The sequence below is a fragment of the Alosa pseudoharengus genome, unplaced genomic scaffold (assembly GCF_046254945.1).
Source record: "Alosa pseudoharengus isolate Yale_2024_CS ecotype anadromous, Long Island Sound unplaced genomic scaffold, YU_APseudo_1.1 YU_APseudo_1.1_scf_11, whole genome shotgun sequence".
NCBI classification, from domain to species: domain Eukaryota; kingdom Metazoa; phylum Chordata; class Actinopteri; order Clupeiformes; family Clupeidae; genus Alosa; species Alosa pseudoharengus.
Genome location: NW_027468576.1, coordinates 11,785,783 through 11,804,137, shown reverse-complemented (window position 1 = coordinate 11,804,137; position 18,355 = coordinate 11,785,783). Strand labels below are relative to the sequence as shown.

At 44.7% G+C, this 18,355-nt stretch overlaps 1 protein-coding gene across 3 annotated transcripts in view; it reads left to right on the top strand.

Moving 5' to 3' along the window:
- Positions 1 to 18,355, top strand: part of lpp (LIM domain containing preferred translocation partner in lipoma) — a 198,834-nt gene that overhangs the window by 84,234 nt on the left and 96,245 nt on the right. For all 3 annotated transcript variants that reach the window (XM_076278029.1, XM_076278030.1, XM_076278028.1), the window contains one exon: positions 14,897 to 15,003. In XM_076278029.1, the coding sequence (XP_076134144.1) occupies positions 14,897 to 15,003 (107 nt within the window). The remainder of the gene's footprint in view (positions 1 to 14,896; positions 15,004 to 18,355) is intronic.

Genomic DNA, 18,355 nt, shown 5'->3' with positions numbered 1-18,355 from the left:
AAATCACAACTCCATCTGAGTCCTAAGCGCAGACTATCCCCACGGCACAGAGTAGAATCAGTTATTAATTTTTGTTAAAATGTTTTGAACAACATCTGCCAGCTGTTGTTTCGCTTCAAACACTACAGTGTCTTTTTACACTCAGCCAACTTTTCCACTTCCATCTAGTAAAAGCCTCTCTATAGTAGAGGGCTATTCAGTATCCACAGCCATTGAAACCATTGAAACAATATATTGTGGTTTATGTTTTCCAAGATGCCATTGCCACTGTTTATTTTCAAGAAAATGGTCTAAGTTGAATATTAAATAACATGTTTAATCATTGTAGAGGTCAGATCTGTCCTATGGGCCTGTGATTGGGTTGAATTAAACATTAAATAAAATGATCTCAAGACCCACCCCCATTTATTTTTTTTAAGGATAAAATGTGTTTTGGGGAGAGATTAGCCATGTTTGCGTTATTATTTATTTTATGTCAAACTTGAGTACTGTCTGATATAAAATAAGGGATTAGCATAGATGCACACATTAGGGACAGAGCTTCTTGGCGGGGTGCCTAGGTGACCCATTATGTTGTGGAGGCCCTATACTGAGCCCTGATTGGCTGTCCTTGGCAGCCTGGATAGGGTAACCAGGCGGACAGGCCCTGCTAGTCTGAGATGGTTCAGTGGGGTCCATTTGGTTTTGATTTGCACTATCCAGGTCACACGTCCACATCTATGTCATTGGGGGCGCCAACCTGTTCGGGCTGTTACTCAGCAGCGAATTGAATGTCTAGTGAGATGTAAACTCCTCGACCACCGCTACTGGCAGATTTGTGATACCCGTGGATGACAAGAGAGGTGATACAGGAAGGGAATCTGACAGGTGCTGAATTGAAGAGGGAACATGTCTAGTCGACATACAAGCAGGCAGGCAGGCAGACAGACAGACAGAAACATGGCAGAGCTGTTATGAGTTGTTTCCCCACAAGCACAGAATGTGCTCGTCTAAAGACAAACCATCAGCAGAGAAGGACCTGCACGTGGCCATATCTTCTCTCAGCCCTCCAGGTTCACGGGTGGTATTAATGAGAGTTCCTCACCACCACCATTTCACCACCCCCAGTTCCAAGCCTCATTGCTTGCTGAGAGGGATGGGTGGGTCCCTAAGGTCGGGTCGTCTGTAGCCTCCACAGCTGTCGCTCTGCATCCAGTGGCACTCACGGACCCATTCCATCTCTCTCCCCTTTCAGTTGGCCTCCAGCATGGCTGTCCCGTCCCATTGCTCTGTTCAGGGGGCAGATACAGTACCACAGGGTTTTGTAATGGTGTGTAACTGAGTAGGAGTCTCTCTTGAGTAAAATGCTCTAAACAATTTTGGTGGCATTAGGTCTTCTTGAACAGCTGCCTCTAAACATCCAGCGTTGCTGATGGGTCTCTTCAGTCATCCTGCCTTTTCAGGAAGCCTTTCAGCAAGCGGTCAGCAAGGCCACCCTCGACAGACACGGATATCTTGTAAACATGCAGTGCAAGGCCAAGAGGGCGAAGGTCGTTCTCCTCATAGGGAAAGAGGCACAAAAGACCCAGGGTCCTTCTTCTTCGCCCAGGGGATTGATTATTGCATCACCCTAAATGCTGTTCACTTGCAAAGCATTTGTGGAAGTTAGCTTTTGTAATGACCATATCTCTTCAAGCAGTGAGAGCTATTCTTTGTATATGGTCACTTACAAATTGCCAGTACAACATAACAGCTGCTGAAAAAAAGCACAAATACATGTAAGCACAGTTGTAAAAAAAAAAAACCACTCTCTCTATACAAATACTCTTTTTTTCTTAACATTAATCATAAAAATATTCCACATTTTCAAATTGTCAATTAAAATTTAGATCTGAGAACTTCAGTTTCAGTTGTGGATCCATTAAAGTGGTTGATCTGCTGCAAAGAAGAGCCTGGTGGTGTGAATGTCTGAGTGTTATCGTCAATATCACAATATAGCACTGAATCCATTTTTTAGGAATGTGTTTTTCCATCCGTAATATTGGGGATAAAGTGTTAACAGAAAAAGAAAAAGCATCTGGGCATTGGTAAAAGTATTTTTTGGAACAGAAGCTGGAGGAAGTAGGCCACACATTCTTCAAAATTTAAGACTGGTTAGTTCCCCCCCCCACCAAACGAAAAGATATACGATTGGAAGAAATCAGAGTGCATAGTTGTGAGATTCCAGTGGAAATACTGATGAGAAAACAATCCCAAGATCCTGGCTATTGGGTATTACTGAAAGCAGAAAGAATTAAATCATAAAGGTGTGTTTTTTAAGCACTGAGGGTAGACACTTTACCTTAAATGGTAAACTGAGAGACCTTCCAAACTGGTTTACCAGAATGTTTAGCTCTACATATTCAGTGATGCTTTAAAATGGGCTGAATGCGCAGCGGCAAAAAAAATAATTCAAGCTATTAAAGTTGCTTCATAGGTCAAATATAAGTATAGGGAGGGAAAAAAACATAATCTTGAACTTGAAATTCCTTCCTATAGAATAATTTCTATTGGATTGCAAGCCTCATACACTGCTGCATGTTTCCACTTTCCTCCTTCATTTCCAACACATAATCTTTGCTGTTATGTCTCCGATTTAATTTCTTTAAAGAATCCCTAAGCCCTTAAAAACATAGTTTGATTTCCAATTTTCGTTTGCCAGTGTAAGTAGGTGGTTAACAATGCTCATGGAATCTCATCCTGCATGTAATTTGTGGCGTTTGCATCCCTCTCCATTCATGATGTGTTCGGTGAAGAGTACACGATGTCTAAAGTTGGTTTAGTTGATGGGCAGCTTGAATGCTGTCGGGCGGCTTTGCTGTCACTTCTTAAGGATGTGTGTCATACATTCTAAAAATCTTTCAAACAGGGTCAGCCATATGCCAGTCACTGCAGCTAAGATGGAACGACATTGTGTTGTGTCGCTAACACTGAACAGAGAGGAGATTAATGCCAATCAGTAATTTCTAAGTTTGGGACATGGCCTCTAAGTACTCATAATCAGACCATTTCTAAACGCCTTTGCACCACTCAACTTATGTTACAGTTATCCATACCATGTATCAGCATGGGGAAATGAGGTTTAGGATATTTTTGGAAGAATTTACGTTGTGTTATCTGCACTGTCTAGCCACTGATAATCATCTTTTATTGTTGTTGTATGGTGGGATAAGCTTAGCGAAGACAGCTGACACGAGTCACATTTAGGAGTTGTCCAAATCTTCCGCCTCCAAACCAAATAATTGTGCTTGTGTTGCCGCTCTAGCCGAGCGGATTATCTGTGTTAGATGGTCGATAATCAGCACTTAACTCTCCACTCACAGACCCGTATACTTATACTTTTTTATTTGATTTATACTTATTTGTTTGATTTTCCTCCTCCTTGTCTTTGCTGGGCTGGCCTACAGCTAACAGACCGGTTGTTATGTCAGACCCACCGTGCAGGTTCCATCTGGAGAATATACAGGAGGCTCGCAGCTTTTTTAGTCTCAAGGTTCCCATAGAAACCAGGGCTGTTCCACTCCAGTCCATGCCCTCCTTACAGGTTTGCCTCCTAACGGTCATCCTAACGCCCCCTTGCCCCGCTGTCCTTAGCGAACCACAGTCTATCCGCGGAGCGTGGCATATGTTCTTGCCATGCGCACGGCTGTCATAAACGGGCCAGAAAGCATGTGCCTGCCACGTTTCGGTTGTGGTCGTCATGGTTTATTCCTCTCTTGTCGGTCTTTTTTCCCCTCCAGAGAGTCATGTATAACCTGGCCTTGAGTGAGGGTGAGCATGATTTTTGTTCATTAATTATCATTGGCATTTTTCAGCAATAAAGTGTACACAGCAGTTATAAACTCATCAATTATTAGTGTAGCTCTGTCAAAGCCATATCAACTGAAAGAAGAGGGCAAACAAAAAGGTGAAAGTGAAGAAAAAAGCACAAACTGAAAGTTGCCCAACATCGCTGGTGATTCCTGCCCCCTCCTGTGGTTGGTGGTTTGTTGTCCTCAGATGAACTGGAGCCCCCGCTTCTCACCTGCTTGGTGACCTGTCTGCTTTAAATGAACAAGCATTCCTGGGGGCTCGACTGGAGGGGCAGAGGCAGGGGCAGAGGAGGGGCCCTCCCTCGCTCACGGGGGGCTACATTCCTTCCACTGTTGAGCGAGCCCTGTGCACTGCAGACAATGACAGAGAGGCTTCACTGGGGCTGAAGTTTATATGGACACTAGACCAGCCCCGTACTGGCACACACACACACACACACACACACACACACACACACACACACACACACACACACACACACATGCATACACACACACACACACACAAATAAACAAACACACACACACACACACACACATACACACACACACACACACACGCAGGCTTGGTTTTACTTCTGTGTCTGTGTACTGTTGGTGTGTTTCTGTGTGGTTATTCTGCCAAGCTGGGCTCCATTTGCGTTTCCAGGCTTTCTGAAGCTCAGAGTTTGGCTGCACAAGGTACTCTGGCTCAGGATCGCCTCTCCTGCACATTGTGTGGAAAGAACAAGAGGGCCAAAGTAGCTCAACCCAAAGTTCCTCTGCTACATCAAGTGATGAAATCTCTGAAAGCTTCTCATCTTTCTGCTGGAACTGTTTTCAGAGACCCCCTTCCCTTCCCTTACCCAACCCACCCACCCATCAGCCTCCCCCTCCCCCAACTGCCCTCCTCATAGCCCCTCTGCCAATACTCATTTTCGGGACCTTAAAAGCGTTATCAGGAATGTGAACTTGACTCAGCTCGTGCTCTCTGGCAGCAGATGTGCAGGCTCAGCTCAGTGCAAGGCAGCATAAAGTAGCCCGCGTCTAGGAGCCCGAGCTGCCCGCCTGCCGGAGATGGAGGCCCAGAACCGCAACACAGTCACAGTCAGAGCCAGAGCCAGAGTCGCAGCTCAAGCCGTCACCTTGTCTTTGCATTTGTTTCATTCTAGTTCAACACAATAGTTTAATCCCGCTTTTGTGCCGGTAAATCTTCAACTCTCTCTCTCTCTCTCTCTCTCTCTCTCTCTCTTTCTTTCCCGTCACTGTGTGGAATCCCACTTCTTCCCCCCAGCCCCCCCCCCCAACCAAAAGAAAGAAAGAAAAAAAAAATCCACGGAAGCCAATTTGGTCGGCTCCTGTGCACTTCCAAAAAAGCACGTCTCCAAAGACCTCAAATCCACCGGCTCGCATATCTCAGCCAAGAGAGGCGTAAATCAGTCGGCTGTATATCACAGCTAATTAAGAGCAGGTCTCCACCGCCCCACCGCTGCCGCAGCCAAAGAGGTGAAATAATACTCCTCTCCGTAATTATGGATGAAACAATGTGTTTAGAGGCGCTTCGCCGCGGCACATTTGGAGGAGTCTCCTCTGAGACAGCGCAGAGGAAATGGCACAGTGGTCATTATAGCACTTTATCCCCCCTTTGTCTGCGAGGGATTATAGGTTTCTGCCACTGAATGCAATTTTTTTATTCAATTTCCGTTAAACATCCTCTTACTCTCAACAAAGCCATTTTTTTTTTTTTTGGTCGGGGTAGAAAAAGGAGAGTGAGATGAAAAACCCAAAAAGGAGGAATGAAATGTAGCTTTTATTTTACCATCATGTAATCTATGGATTAAGTATAAGAGTGCATTTATTTGCTGTCTTGTGTCCTTTCAGCCTGTTTTTAAGATGTATCGTGAGAGGTGGTAACATGGTGCAGTGTGCAGGTATGGGTGGATAACTGGGACATTCTCTAATTTCTCCTTGGGCCTTGGGGTTGATCTTGTGTATTTGCATGGCAACCTCAAGCCCAGCACAGGGGCCTCTTAAATGACATATGGACCCCGCACTTAGCTTTTGTTTACTGCAGTTGGTGTAAATGCTGGTAACACAGGTCTCAGCTCAAGTTCATGACCGTAAATCATGCCGAGGATGGGTTTTAAAAGCTCCATTAAAGTCACCCATCTACAACAACACTCAGACAACATGTGGCCCAGACACGCCAGAGAGACGCTTTCTACCCCCCACAACTGTCATTGTCACTTTTAGTCACTTTGGCTGGAGGGGTAGAAATAAGGCCCGCAAAGCTCACACAGACGTCACTCTTTTTCTCTGGTGTGTATCAGCACACGTGCCAGGGAAGGTCACTGACCCCGTGGTGAAATACTTTATAACTTACCAGCAGGCCAGGGGAGGTTATGTACGTTTTTGAATAGTTATTAGTTTGAATTGCAGACCTGTGAGGACTGTGAGGTCATGTTGTTCTGTACGTTGTACACACAGTCACTGCACTTTCAACATAGTTGCTTTGTGCATAGTTGCTATGTCTGGCTAATATTTCAGATCGAAAGTAGAATTAGATTAGCGCATCGAGACTATACAGTTGCCCTCTTGCTAAGCTTATGTCACAATGTGACGGCAGCATATCAAGCTTTACATGAGTGTTAGTCTAAGCCTTGTGACGATCTGCATAATTACATCGATTGCTTTGATTGTAAGCTGTGCACTCAGATTGTGTGTGCACAACTGGTTAGTCTCCAAACCTAAAAAAAAGAAAGTACAAGGTCCTATGGCTAGGCAAACATGCTTAATCTTCTCCAACATGCTCTGCTGGATTTCTGTGCCCTCCCTTTCATCAAACCCTTAACAACACTCTTGCTTCTGATTACCAATTATACCTCTCCTGGCCTCTCAAATACTTTAATTACTGATTAGAATTCTGCCTTCACAAAGCCACCACTTGAACATAATTGCTCAATGAAGTCGGGGGGGACGTTGTCGTATTAAGTAGGTGTTCCCGCTGCTTCTTATTAGTACGCACTCAGGGCTCTTGTCTCGCTGTCGGCGCAAATGGAGTCGTCTTCATTCACGGCACAGGGACCTCCTCCGTCGCCCAGCATCGCACCCAGGCGCCGCACCGCACCGCGCCGGCTGACGTGACGTGCGACGGAAAGCAGACACGAACACGAGCAGCTGGAAAGCTCTGCTAACTTTGCCGGACGTTAAAATCTGAGCAGTGACGCACTCAGGCCAAAAACTTGGTGGGCATGCTGTTCCGCTCTGTATGTGAGGCAATTAGCAGCCAGAAAAATGGCCATGTGAGAGAGAAGTAAATGCACAATATTTTGTCATTGTTCTTCAGACCCATGTTTACCATTTCTGACTGCTGTTGTTGTGTGTTTGGACATTGTGCAAAAGTTACCCGAAGCTGTCAGTGAGTGTGAAGATTCTTCTTCTTCTTCTTCTTCTTCTTCTTCTTCTTCTTCTTCTTCTTCTAACAAGCAACCCAGAAAATCTGATTTTTGTTTTACTTATTTTATTCTCTAAGGCGACCTTGGGTGCTCTGAAAGAAATGAAACACATAGAATGTACTATTATTATTTAATCACAGTTAATTGGGCACGTTTTGTTTTGCCACTTCCAAATATCAAGCAAATGAAAGATGTGAAAGAAGCAGTTGTTTAGTAGGTGTGACACAGGAGCTGTGAGAATAGTGACATGGTCTGCTGTCACCTGAGTAGTAGAGACAGTGAGAGCTCAGCGTTAATATTCAGTCGGCTTAAATGTACTCAAAGGACAATCTGAAGAGTCAAGATCAATATAGGTTTATCTTTAGTGCGGTTGCTGTGTAGTGTTTGCTGAAGTTCCCATAGACGTCTACATATAGAATGTGGGGTTTCTTAGCAGCTGTAGAGGCAGCCAGAAGCAGGTTCCTCTGAAAGAGTGCCAGTGAGAGGTTTGAAAAGTCATATAGAACAAACAGGCTAGGTGTTAAAATAACATTGGTGTCTATCAGGATTGATATGTCATTAGCTAGCCATTGTTGTGTGTCAGTGTTAGCCCGACTGTCCAGTTGCTTTGATTTCTTCTTTTGTGATGAGGAGGAAGGAGTTAAAGTCAACTGCTTGTGCGCCGTCGACATTTAGAATACTTAAACCAATAAGACCAATAGATTTTATGTCAGGAGCTCCCTCAATGCGTGTGCAACTCCATACATGGATCACGTGATATCCAAGTTCAGTTCAGTTTAACTTTGATCTGAAAAAAAAAAAAAAACACTTTGGAGAACTATTTAGAATTTGATGAATTAATACAATACCTCACTGTCAGTTCTAACCTCAAGGGTAGAACATAATGGAGAAGAATTTAAAACACTGCTCAATATGTGATGATGTAACCCCTGATAAACAACATTATTATGACCGCCGCGCAGCGAAGCGGCGGTCATATAGGTTTAGTCAGATTTTTTTTTTTTTTTTTTTTTTTTTATTTATTTTTTTTTTTTCTTTTTCGCATGCCCAAATTTCTGTCAATGAGTCCCGGGACACTGAAAGACCGGGGTAGACGAAACTTGGTGGGCATGTAACCCCATATGGATAGCATGGAACCATCGTTTTTCGTTTTGATCTGTAGCCCCCCCGCTGGACTGCACCCCCCGAAAGGAGGGCAGGGCAGACATGGTTTTCTGTGAATATCTCGAGAACCGTAAGGTTTAGGAGGACCATTTTTTTTGGTAAGTTGATCTCAAGTGGCCATGTCAACCCATTCCATAACCACTCATTTCATGTATAGCGCCACCTAGTTAAACCCAAAAAAGTAAAAATGAGGTGTTGTAATCGCAGGTATCTGTGACCTAACATAGTCAAAACTGCACGAAATTGGAAGTGTAGGATCATTATGACACCCTCTGAATGCACGCCAAGTTTCGTGGAATTCCGTTCATGAGGGGCCACACAATAAATTAATTTATGTTACTATACACCAACTGGCCTGTAGGTGGCCGGAGACAGTTTTCTGTGAATATCTCGAGAACCGTAGGGCCTAGGAGGTCCACCTTTTTTTTGTATGTTGATCTCAAGGGGCCATGTCAACCCATCCCATTACCACTTATTTCATGTATAGCGCCACCTAGTTAAAAATTAAAAAGCAAAAATGTAGGTGTTTTCATCACAATATCTCTGGCTGACATGGTCAAAACTGCACGAAATTGAAAGTGTAGGATCATTATGACACCCTCCGAATGCATGCCAAGTTTTGTGTACTTTCGTTCATGGGGGGCCTTACAATAAAATAATTTATGTGTACATTTAGTGACCATACACCAACAAGGATTCCCGGGACACTGAAAGACCGGGGTACACAAAACTTGGTGGGCATGTACCCCCACATGGATAGCATGGAACCGTCATTTTTCGTTTTGATCTGTAGCCCCCCCGCTGGACTGGACCCCCCGAAAGGAGGGTAGGCCAGACACAGTTCTCTGTGAATATCTTGAGAACTGTAGGGCCTAGGATGACCATTTTTTTTCCGTATATTTGCCTCCAGGGGTCATGTTAACCCATTTCATGTGCACACATGTGCACAAACAGATACACACGCACACACACACATTCACAGTAATCATACGTATGACATATACTCACACAGTAGACATATGTACGCTTCCATGCACAGGCACATACGCAGGCACACACACAAGCACGCACACACACACACACACACACACACACTCACACACACACACACCCACACACATAACATAAACATAACACAAACAATCAAGAATTTCTCAGAATTATGAACAGGCATAATGGAGGTGGGGTTGTATAAAATGAATTTTACATGTGAAATCTATGAACTAATCATGTTTTGGGACTTGTTGTCTAGCAGATACCAGTGAGAATTGAGTGTGGATAATGCAATTTAGTGAGACAGTTAGAATCATATAGGCCTTTCAGCGTGATTTCTTTTTGTGGAAAAAATGTGCTGGACTGGGCGGCGGTCATATTTTGTACCGCTCTGCGGTACATCTAGTTTATTTAGGGGTGTTTAAGGTTTAACACTTAATATTTTGCCAATATTTGTTTGCAAAGGTTTACACAAGAAAAATCAATATAGTCAAGCAATCATTACATTAAGTACATACAGTTAAGAACAAAATTATTCATACCCCTGACAAATATTGATGCAATGTTGATTTTCTCTTGACCAATATGTTTGTTCTGACTGAAAATGACACTGCCCATGCCAAAAGGTTGTAAGACAATGTGGTAGAAACATGGAATCAAAAAGATAATTGTTAATCGGACATTTTTATCTTAACATTTTTATGAAAAATGGCATGTCCAAAATTATTCATACCCTTTTTAAATAATCAATGTGCATCAGTACATATCATAATGCCTTAGCAAAGCAAACTTTTGCAAACTGCAAAATGTACAAATGGGCAGCATGTGCTGAAAATGATAATTGAGACTTTGAACTTTGCAAAAGCCCATAATATGTGTTCTCTCCGGAAGTGCTTTGAACTCGGCTAACTGCGTTGCTATGGAGCAATACTGTTCCTGAATGGTGAGCTGCTGGATGGCAGTGTGCTGCTACAGAAAGCTGAAACTAAGCCTAAGACTGATCTAAATATCATGGAAAGTTTTAACTTGGAAGCTTGTCACCATATATCAACCAGATACCCGTATCCACACAAACACACACACAAACACACGCAGACATTTCAATTCTTTCTTTTTTCCCCCCAGGTCACTCCATTGCTCTGTAAAAGGTCATAGATCATACATGCGGGCAGCTATTGAGTGGTTTTAGGTCAACAGATCTAGCTGTTTCTTATTTGCATGAACATGCATGCACTGCACAGCGGAGGGGTCACCTCGCTCATACTCCTTGATCTACCTGTTTGCCCGTAGGACATTCACCGTTCTGCAGCTGCTTCCATTACCAAAATGACCAGGGTCCCCGCGGATCCTTAAAAAGTCTTTAAAAGTCTTAAATACAACTTTTGGTTTTTAAGGCCTAAAAATATCTTAAATTCGTGTATTTTTTTAACCGCACTTTTCTAAGTGACCAGTGTACCTTTTGCTGGAAGCATTTGTTCTGTGTCATAGCATTCTGTAGATCAAGAAGATGAAGGCTACTGGAGGAAGTGTAGTGGTTGCAGAGTGAAGATGTTTTTCACAGGTATCACTAAAGGTGTGAAAACGGTAAGAAGAGTGCATTACACCTTTGGTGGGCAAGATTGGGCTTGAGGAAGCTTTGGTGTTGAAGATGTTGATTGGAAGTGGGGAAAAATAATTGGCTTATTGGTTGATATGGGGTGTGTGATTGTGACAATAATAAGCAGAAAATGGCATTGATTATTTCTTTTAATCTCCTGTTGCTATGTCACTTTTCAAGTGCAGGCCTTTCAGGAGAAATCAGATTTCACACGCTCAATGTGAGACACTCAGCAGCAGCAGTTGTTTTAAGTTGTCATATTTATCTTTTTTGCCGTGGTATAGTCTTATTTTTTCCATTTAGATGTCTTGAAAAGGTCTTAAAAGTTTGAAATTTGCACTTGAAAAATGTGCAGATACCCTGTAAATGAGCATCAGTGATAGTGTTGTTGTCATGCCATGTTTGGCCCTACTGCAGGACCCGTGTGCGCACACACACACACACACACACACACACACACTTGTGTGTGCCTATGTCTATATGTGAGAGAGAAATTGCTCTTTGTTCCTTCTAGCTGACATGCATGTACAGTAGAAGGTTTCATAGTTTCTTCATGTCCCTTAACAGAGTAAGCACAAGTGTTGATCAGTGTTGAACTTCCCAAGCTCTTATGATCTGATGCAGCTGTACAGTACATTCCTGAATCAGCTTCCATGTGAAGTTGTCCCATAGACACGCTATGCATTTGAACACTGACATGGCCTCTAAGGTCAAGCATTGCGCAAAAAGGGACGCACACAGTGCAGTAAAGTTTGGAGTTGCACTGTTTAATCTCCTGTGGACAGTTAATAAAATCAAGTTCTGCAGAGGCCCTTTATCAGAGTCTGTCCATCTCCTTGGTGATGATGCACAGAGCAACTTTTTGAGCAGTATTGCCAGCAGTGTTGCTGAGTGATGTTGTTTTGGCACTTTCCCATTGACATTGGGCAACATTTTTTTGTCTGGAGAGCTTTATCATTAAGGCGATCGTCCAGTCAGAACAATCTATCATGTGACTGCCCGGCAACATTGGTCAAAACGTTTCCCCATGTATCACCAGCTCCAGCCTCCATCTCAGGTACCTCTCTCAGTCTCATAACGTTTCTTTATCTGTGTGTGGCTTGGGTCCTGCAGTATACAGTAAGCAGAGCACCAAAAGAACATAGTCTCATTCATGTCATATTTCATGTCAACACCCAAAAGAGGAAGTCAGCCAAGCCAGGGAAAAGCAGGAGGCATTTGATTTGTTTGCACGCTCTATGGCCACAGCCCTATTTGCATTTATTCACACATATTCATTTAGCAGATGTGTTTATCTCAAACTCTCTCCAGTTCAATTGAGAATAAATGTTTCCTCAGATGTGTCATCCTTGTGCTGTATGCCAGGCCCAACACCTTCTGTTCCAGCACCTGGAAATATGTTTATCATTGAAAAGCAAACAAATAAACAAAAAATGAACAAGGAAAAAAAAACAATTGAGTTGCATTTTCAGTAAGAAACCCTTGTGCTCTGATGACTTGGTCATGCCCTGATGATAAGAAGACTGAGTTGTACCAGCAGCAGTAGCAGGTGACATGGTGTACTGTAGCCTGTGAACTGGGATCTCCAGCACCAGAGACCTGTTTATTCCTACTGTGTCTCTGTGGTACAGGAGGAGAGAGATAATAATAATACATTTTATTTTATAAAATACTGACCAAATTGTGGGGGTGGCTTTTCTGAAAGGCGAGGAGCTAAAAATATTTTAGCCCTTTATGTCACCCAAGGTCACTTCACAAATATTTAGAGATATTTCTCTCTCACTCTCTCTCTCTCTCTCTCTCTCTCTCTATATATATATATATATATATATATATATATATATATATATATATATATATATATATATATATATATATTGATATGCCCCACCACCGCCCCATGCATGTGCCCCACCCATGCCCCATGCCCTCCATGCCCCCAGCCCCACCCATCCCCTCTCTGTGTGCCCGTGCGTGTGCCATGCTCTGCTCCACATCCTGCTGTAAGTCGTCCCCTTTAATAAACCATGCCCTCGCTGAAACATTTACTGCTTTCATGTGTCCTGAAATAAGAAATCCCAAACAACTCTGATGTTCGAGAGAGACGTACATGGAACTTAATGTATTAATTTTGTGTCAAGCCACAACTTACAAGTGGCTTGTATTATGGGGGGTGGGGTTGGGTGGGAGAGAGAGAGGAGCAGGAGAACAAGAAGAGAAAGACAGAAGTGCACAGGGAGGGAGGGAAGGAAGGAGAGAGAGACAAAGAAAGGAAAGTAAGAGTCTTGACAGATGGATATAGCTTTTTTTTTTTGTTAATCTTTCTTGCGCTCAGCTCGCTTTAGAGGCCAGGGCTGAGGAGTTTGGTGTCAAGGTCACAAGGTCATTACGTAAAGCGTTCACACGGCGCCATCAGGATCCCCGTAGGGCAGATTTCATGTGCTGCCTCACCGCGCTGCACTCAGAGAAGTGGCCTCGTATTCCCATCCCAGCCCATGTGCCCCATCCTCAGTCCTAGACACAGCCACAGCCTCTCTGCTCCACACTGCCGCTCCTCGCCTTTCACAAAAGCCACCCTTAATTAATTTGGTCAGCAGACTCAGATAAAGCCTAAAGCCGCATTGATGACATCAATTAGATTCTAATGAAAACAGATAAAAGTGCCCCCCCCCCGCACTTGCTCTCCCGCCATCTCTCTCACTCTCTCTCTGTTTTTATTTCGGGCTCTCTTTCTCTCTCCCTCTCGATGCTTACATGCCAGAAAAGGGGGGGTTGGTGGGAGAGGGTTTGGAAAGGGGGGAAGGGAGGTAGCAAATGGAATTTTTGAGCAGCCTTCATCAAAGTATTAACATGGCAGCAAATTCCCGTTACGTCTTGTTTAAAAAAGGGGAAAAAAGCCTTTAATTTGCAAAGCTCATGTCTGGTATGGTATTTAGAAGTACATGGTCAAATGATTCAATCCAAAGTCGCACACGGAGTGAAGCCAAATCGGAATCTAATTTGGCAAGCGATGCTCCTCATTCTCCACGAAACATGCAGTCAGACCCAATCCCCAGATTAGCATGGACTTTAGAACTGTAAACTTGGCTGGTTGCCGCTCTCTTGGCCGGACAAATACCCCCGTCTTACCCGCCTCGAACGCGCAACTTACATTTCCAATCGGTGGAAACACCTGCTTACCACAGCTTAGGAGCTCGTAGTTAAGCAAATTGTTTCAATTATGTTTGGTAATCTGTTCAGGACAATATGCTCGCTAGATATAAGTCCAGCCCTCTCCGCCCCCACACTCAACTGCTTGTTAAAACACACACACACACACACACACACACACACACACACACACACACACACACACACACACACACACACACACACACACACACACACACACACACACACACACACACACACACACACACACACACACTGAGAGAGAGAGAGAGAGGATGACATTCACATGAACACACAAAGGCAGAACATAGAAACAGGTGTATATACATGTAAGCATATTGTGTTTGCTGTACAATCTGTTTGTGCGGCTCAAGCATGTATGCCCAAAACGAGAAAATGATTAATCATGAAAAAGCAACAGATTATTTTTTTTCCCTTTTGGAGTTGTAATGCCATGTATGGGTGGATTTGCCTTCTGGAGAGTGTTTTGTGCGTTGCATTTACGCTTTTTAATTCAACCCAATCCAAAGCACACTCTGCTGTACGAGTCTGAATCAGGTGTCTTCTGCATTTGCCGCTTTAGTGCTGCGTGTACAGTAGATGATCCTCTACGTGTAAGGCACACACCCACCCACACACACACACACACACACACACACACAGTGTTGGTGTGTGTATGCTAATCCCTCTCGTGTTTTGTGTTGCAGGTGACTACCCCCCTCCGCCTCCACCTGTGGCTGATGCCAGCGGACTCCCATCCCCCTCCTCCTACCCTCCCCCGCCCCCCATGGATGGCTCCCCACTGGGATTTCAGGTGAGATCAGAGGAACCCCCACACACACACCCACACCCTCCATGACACCCGGATAATGTTGAGTATTTTCCAAACAAGATTGGATACAGTAGGTCTTTCTAGTCCTACTCCTCTGTCCTCTGATGGTACCCAATCCCCCCCCCCCCCCCCCACACACACACACACACACACACACACACACACACACACACACACACACATTTCCAGCCTGCCCCTGCCTGGGCCTCCTACAGACTTGTGTACTCTGAGTGTCACGTGTGTTCTCTGTGGGCAAATTTGGCCTTGGCAGTGCGGTGGTGTGGTCTCAGGGAAGACTGACCCCTATTGGCATGCCTGTGCCATGTCCTCTGGCATGCGGCGTGACATTTGCACCGCAGGGAAACCGTCGCTTTCGGCATTCCCCAGTGCTGCGCTCACCCTTCCTCTTCACCGCCCACAGCCAGACTTTCTCAGCCCCCCCCCCCCCCCACTTGCTGCCCTCTATACATACCTCCCCAGTGATTTATTTTTTACATAAATAGCGGATTTTATTTCCGAACACACACACACACACACACACACACACACACACATACTTTGAAGGATAATATGTTGAGGTGTACTTTTGCTGAGCTGACACACGCGGCACGTTGAAGAGAGCATGCTGGAGAGAGTCGGCCTTCAGCCTGCGCATTGTTTAGCGGCTGATTCGCTTGTAATCGGCTAGTTGAGTAACAGCTCCCGGCGTCCAGCTCCCCTCTCACTGCTGAGGTTTCATTGGGGTGACTAATTATGTCCAGCTCAGGTTACCGCCCCAGATTCTGACACCAAAACAACATCGGGAGGGAGGACGATTGGACGAGGTTTCGGTGGGGTGTGGTTGGACAAGTCCTTTGGTTATCAACAATAGTGTTTATCAGATGTGTGTTGTTTATTAGCACTACTGTGTTGTGGCTATGACTGTATTGAGGCATAAGCTATTGCAAGGAAGTATGGTTTTATATATATATATATATATATATATATATATATATATATATATATGTCAGTTGTTGTTTGGTGATCAACCACATGTCTAATGTTTGTTACTATAGCTTTTTCTAGCTGTTTGTGAGTTTGTTAACATTAGCACTGCGCTGCTCTCAGTGTGATCCAAAAGCAGCCACATGCACAGCAGAGAGCTATAGGCCCCGGTATGTGACTAGAGGCATGTACTGTTGCTCTGAAACATTTGGAGCGAGAGCCCTTTCCCACGGACGTATAGGCGGCCAGGGGAGGAAGCCTGGCCCGAGGGGATCAGCGTGTTTGTTGATCTAGCTGCAAGGACTCAACCTAAAGCTGCTGCTGCCTCTCTGGTCTGATTAAAATTAAACTAAGTTCCTCCGCCGAGGAGGTCGTACTGTGTCTCTACTCTTGGCTACGGATTTGCACAGCCATAGACGCAAGGGAAATATGAGAGGTAGGGGGTACGTGCGGATGGTGTGTGTGTGTGTTTGTGTGTATGTGTGTGTGCGGCGAGTGCATTAGGGCCGGTCATGTTATTGTTCACATTCAGCACAATTTACAGCGCCTCTTCAAACGGGGCCTACAGCCGACGGGACGGATCCGGTTGGGTGGGTGGGAGTAGGGGGGTTCTGGGGGCAACCCGTACATTCTCTTCTCCTCCTCCTCCTCCTCCTTCTCCTTGTACCCTTTTCCCCCACAGATATTCCTCTCCAACTCCCCATCCGCCATAAGAGAGACAGAACTCTAGATCTGCCTGGTTCCCATTTTTTTCTCTTCATTTTGTCTTGGTGCCCAACAGCATTGTTAAGTCAATGTTCCGTCTCCCCTTACTTATTCCGATACTCTACATCTTTCATGAACGAAAAAGAGGAGGATGTTAAATAATTTCTGCGCTTATGCAGAACTAACAAGAGGAAGAGAGGGCAGGGTGCGCGAGCGAGCAGACATGAATAATCAAATGATACCTAACCTAAATTCTTCTGTTTCCTGTAATTGAAAAGGCCACAGCAACTTGTAGGAAGACATGCAAATATCATAGACCGATGTAGCGCCCTAATCTGCTGCCCAGCAGCCTCCGTGTTTGCCCCTCACTCCCTCCCTCCCTCCCACCTCTCTCCCTCCCTCTCTCTCTCTCTCCCTCTCTCTCTCTCTCCCTCGCTCTCTCTCTCGCTTTTTTTTACCCCTGTGGTAGGAGATTAAAACAAACTCAGCATCTCCACGAGTCTCCTCGCTCTGCAGGCGAAGCTTTGCGGACAGCGTTTGAATCGGTACTTACATAAGAAATGGAAGTGCTTCATTAGTTTGCAGTTCCTTTCCCTTTATAACCCTGCTATTGAACTGACTTTTTTTTCTGCTCTTTCTTTCTCTCTCTCTCTTTCTCTCTCTCTCTCTCTCTCTCTCCTTCTCTCTTGCTCTTGCCCCCTCTCTCTTTTAAATCACCCCGGGAATGAAACTAATTCCTTTCAAAACCTCCAACATCTTAATTATGTCTTATGCAGGCAAGGTTGAGACCCAGCGTTATCTTGAAGGGCCGCTCACGCGCTGGTAATGCGTGTTCCACTCAGAGGTCTTGCTGCCCTGCCATTTAAATTGCTCACAGTGCAGCAAGTTCTTTATTGAGCTGTGTGTGATAGAACAGTAGTTCATGACCTGTTTTGGTAACCATAGGAACGTCAGGTCAGAGATGGTCGCCTCCCTCCACCACGTATGTCACACCAGCGCTTGCATTATCATCAGCGGTGAATCAGTGCGCACTGGATTAAGGAGACATGAAATAACATTTGTGTCAATTCTGCCTGAGCCTGCATAATGCGCTGTGGGAAAAGAGCCTTTAAATTGCAAAGAGAGAGAGCGCATGTTGCTTGGAGTTCCTGAATATTTCAGTTTTACAATCTTTCTATTGCGTCGCCCCGCTAAAGCTCCACTGAGCGAAGAAAGAAACCACGCTCAAAAAAAGAAAAAGAACTGAGAGAAGAGAGGCAGGAAAGCAAATGAAAAGACAGCCGCCGAATGAACATGCTGCTATATTTATGCCCAGCTGCTTTTGTTATGGCTCTTAAGGTATCTGAGCTCGTGTTTGCTTTAGCTGGTCGGAGACTTGCCATTAGCGCTAAGCTCTATGCCCCTAACTGCTCAGCCCTGATTGCCTGAGATACTGAAACAGTGCCTGACAGCAGTAGCAGCAGCAGCACGGCCCCAGACTGAAGCAGGCTCTGGCCGTAATGGTTTGTGACAGGTAATCCAAACACATAACATTAGAATGAGAAGCAGTCACTGATCTGGCGTGTGTGTGTGTGTGTGTGTGTGTGTCAAGGCCCACAGGCTATCCCAGGATGTCTGACTCGCAGCTCACAGCTCAAATGCTTCA